Raw genomic sequence first — 3,629 nt, 5'->3', positions numbered from 1 at the left:
GTATCTTGAGTGTATCAAATGTACATTGAATGCATCGGTGTATCACTTAAGTTAAACTTTTTTTTTTTGTCATATTTGCAAAATGTAAAAAGTGATGATAAGCTTACAAATTTCTAAACTCAAATTAAATTTTCCTTAATTAAATGTTCTCTTTCTTGCCAAATTATCCTCATCTTTGGTAACTTTGAAGGCAGTTGGAAAAAATGTCTTTACAGAATGTCCTAAAATTATAAACTTGGGTCAAAACATTTTCTCCCTTCTGATACTTGCCCTTAATAATAAAATGAATTATAAGAGTTTTCATTTCTTTTCCAAATTAATAATCAATTTATCTATAAATTAGTATAGATATTTGTGTTCTCTAAATGAAAAATACTCACATTTTCTCCTATCAAAATTTCTTTAAAGTTAAGTTTGTTTCACACAAAATAATTGTTCGTACGGTTTCATAGAATTGAATGTTAGAATTCATAAAAGATATTTTTATCTCTTTGAAAAAAAAAACTTTATTTATTGAATTCAAATGCTAAGAAAATAGGTATCTTATAATAAGATAACGTGAAGATTAGACTTAGATGTTTGTGTTTGCAATACCCTTTCCATTATCTTCGGTGTAATTTCGTTATATAACATTATAAATCAAATGTTTGAATCATTTCCTCGAACTAAGCAAAAAAAAAAAAAAAAAAAAAGATGTTCATAAGTCTTCATCTATTATCTTATTTGAAAGTCATAGGGTCAACCTCCTGCTTCAAGTTTGTTATTAAAAAAAGTCCTCACCGACAGATTTTTAACTCCAAAAACATAGACAATTTGTGAACCTCTTTAAAAGCCATAGTCTCAATCCCAACTTCACAAAAAAGCCTTAAAATTCTCCAAACTTAGAAACAAAGGTTTTTGATGGATCCAAATGAGAATGATTTGATAAGCAATTTACCTGATGAAATTCTTTACAAAATTTCATCTTTTTTACCCTTTGAATCAGTTCTTCAAACCACTTTCCTTTCGAAAAGGTGGAGAAATCTTTGGAATATGATCTCAGTCCAAAATGGGGCTCTTGAAAATCTTCCAAATGCAGCTACAAACTTCCTTATTCATCACTTCAATCACTTCAATCCATTGAATTATTTCAAAAAGCTTCAATATCAGTTTGACAATGGCGAAGCTCTGTTTCTCTCTGTTTTGTCAAATCAAAAACTTCACTTACATTTCTCTTCTCATAAACATGAAGTTCCAAGTGATTTTGATTGGAAATTGAATCTGAATTATGATCACCACCAGCTTTCTCATTCGACTTTCTTTGTCAAAACTCTCTGTCTTAAATCGGTAAGCCGTCTCACAACCGAGGCGGTTTCGTCGTTGGTGTCAAGTATTTATTCCCTTGAAAGTTTAAAACTCATCGAATGCAATGGATTGCAATCATTTTCAATCATTTCTAGTTCAAAGCTGCAAAGCTTGAGCATCTTAGATTGTTTACAGTTGGAGTTTCTTCACATTGGAACCTCGAAACTCCGGTCGTTTCGATATAGAGGGTCGTTTCCTCGCATTCGACTTGATTATCATTTTAACATGGAAGATGTGATGCTTGACTGCAGACAAGGTCCTGGATACATGTATAAGAGTAATGAGTTTGATCCAATTTTGTTGACAGTAAAGAATGCCGAAACACTCACCATATGTAAATGGACTTTTGAGGTATTTCTTAGTTTATTTTGCACCTCAACTAGTGTTTGTTCTTTTCTTTTTTTTCTTCTTTTTATCTGTTAGAGTTTGTTTAAGCTGCGAAAGATATTCTTAGCACGTGTAAGGTAATTCAGTCAGAGTAGTTTTTGGACCAAACTATCACTAAAATAACTAAGGTTGGTCTAGTAAATGTTTAAACCGACTTCGATCGTCAATGAATAATAGTTAATCGGTTTTACTCTTCATAAGTTTGTTTAATTAAATTTGTCGGTTTGGATTTTTTCCAAGCCGACATCGACCGAACCTCTTCCTCTTCGATCGACTAACGTTGGTTCGGTTGATTTTTTTTATCGGATCGGTTTTTTGGTCTATCATGCTCATTCCTAGTTGTTATTACAGGCTTTGATATTTCCTTCTCTTTCTTGGAACTTCCAATTTTATAAGTTGAAAGAGCTGTGGTGGATCGATGATTTGAAAGAAAACTTCAATGCCAATCCATTGATTGCTTTCCTCAAATTGTGTCCTACTCTGGAACGTCTCTTTGTTACGGTACTTTGTTAAACTGTTACAGTACTTTGTTAAACGTTTTTCAAAAGTCTTTATATACTTAAAATGACTTTTCAAGTTGAATACAACCTATAATTAAGTAACTAATATTGTACGTAAATTTTTTTGACTGTGTAGTTTGATCCTGAAAGTTACCACATTTCAAGCACAGACAAGAAAGTTCGACTCGAGCAGCTCGAAGTTGTAATCTCGAAAGGATTTACAAGCCAAGAGAATGGATCATCATCAGGAGAGAAGCTAAAAATTGAAAATTTCTTTATGAATTCTATCGAAGTTTCTCCATTGCAACTAAAGTTAAAAGACGAAACTAACTTAAAAGTAGGTAAAATATGGTCAGAAAAGATCAAATCATTTCCTAAACATTCTCATATAAAATTATATTAGGAGATACTAAAGTTTTAGATGGACGTGTTTGAAGAGATTATGTTTTTTTTAGGACCCGCAATAATGTTTTGATGCATACTAGTTTCACTATTAATAGGAACTATATTATTACAGTGGTTGGGTATGTGCCTCCACATGTTCTACAATTGAACTATAAATGTTGATAGTTTCGAATTCGATGTTTAAAAAAAAAAACATATTAAGAATAGAGATTTTGTAAAAACATGGATATTTGTCATATTTGGGTTTCAAAAACTCATTTTGGTAGGTGAAGTTACAAATTGGTCTTTGGGTTGTAAACTAATTAGTTCTTAAAACTATTTTTTTTTTTCCTTTTAGTGTTTGTAATTGACACCGGTAACCTATTGCATTTAAGATAATGAAAAATCTATTTATTTTCATCTACTTATGAACTAATTTTCTAAATGATTGAGTCACGTAGATATTCTAAGATAATATGACTTGAATCAAACTTTGTCTCTCCAAATACATTTATCGCTAATTTTACTAACTTGTTACTCACTGATTTCCAAACCAAATATTTTTTTATTAGAAAATTTCTACAATACGATTAGCATATTTTAAACTTCAATTACATATTTGATTTTTACTTATCTTATACTAGTTCTATGATTGTCTAAATCTATGATCAATCACACAAATATTATAAAATTTGGAAGAAAAAAAAGAATAAGAATTTAATAACACTCAAAGTCTTCCAAAACAATATAACATTTAAATAATAAAAACACATTTTACTAATAAGTTTTGGTATTATTTTCTATTTGAGCTCTTAAAATAAATAATAACAATAATTTAAAATTTTTAATATGGTTTCAAAATATTTTTCTTTTCCTTAAAGTTGAACATTATTTTTAGGATTTAGTGACCAAGAATATTGGTCGATGATATAATTGATTTTAATAAAGTTCGTTAAAATATAACTTAGTGACTCTTGTGAGCCTTGCCAATAGTTGCGTGACAAAATTATATAT

The 3,629-nt window shown here is 29.8% G+C and overlaps 1 protein-coding gene across 1 annotated transcript; it reads left to right on the top strand.

The window, feature by feature from the left end:
- Positions 1 to 867: 867 nt before the first annotated feature.
- On the top strand, positions 868 to 2,780 carry LOC103500192 (F-box protein At2g39490-like). The gene is made up of 3 exons (XM_008463414.3): positions 868 to 1,695; positions 2,083 to 2,232; positions 2,368 to 2,780. The coding sequence occupies exons 1-3, from the start codon at positions 901 to 903 to the stop codon at positions 2,632 to 2,634; spliced, it is 1,212 nt and encodes a 403-aa protein (XP_008461636.2). The 5' UTR covers positions 868 to 900; the 3' UTR covers positions 2,635 to 2,780.
- The last annotated feature ends 849 nt before the right edge of the window (positions 2,781 to 3,629 follow it).

The sequence above is a fragment of the Cucumis melo genome, chromosome 10, assembly GCF_025177605.1.
Source record: "Cucumis melo cultivar AY chromosome 10, USDA_Cmelo_AY_1.0, whole genome shotgun sequence".
NCBI classification, from domain to species: Eukaryota; Viridiplantae; Streptophyta; class Magnoliopsida; order Cucurbitales; family Cucurbitaceae; genus Cucumis; species Cucumis melo.
Note: the sequence above shows the minus strand (reverse complement) of the source record. Positions and strands in the feature narration are given on the sequence as shown.

Bases quoted from the DNA above. Each gene is read 5' to 3' on its own strand.
- LOC103500192 (XM_008463414.3), top strand. From the start codon at position 901: ATGGATCCAAATGAGAATGATTTGATAAGCAATTTACCTGATGAAATT. The intron at 1,696-2,082 runs GTATTTCTTAGT...TTGTTATTACAG, and splicing joins TATGTAAATGGACTTTTGAG to GCTTTGATATTTCCTTCTCT. The intron at 2,233-2,367 runs GTACTTTGTTAA...TTGACTGTGTAG, and splicing joins TGGAACGTCTCTTTGTTACG to TTTGATCCTGAAAGTTACCA.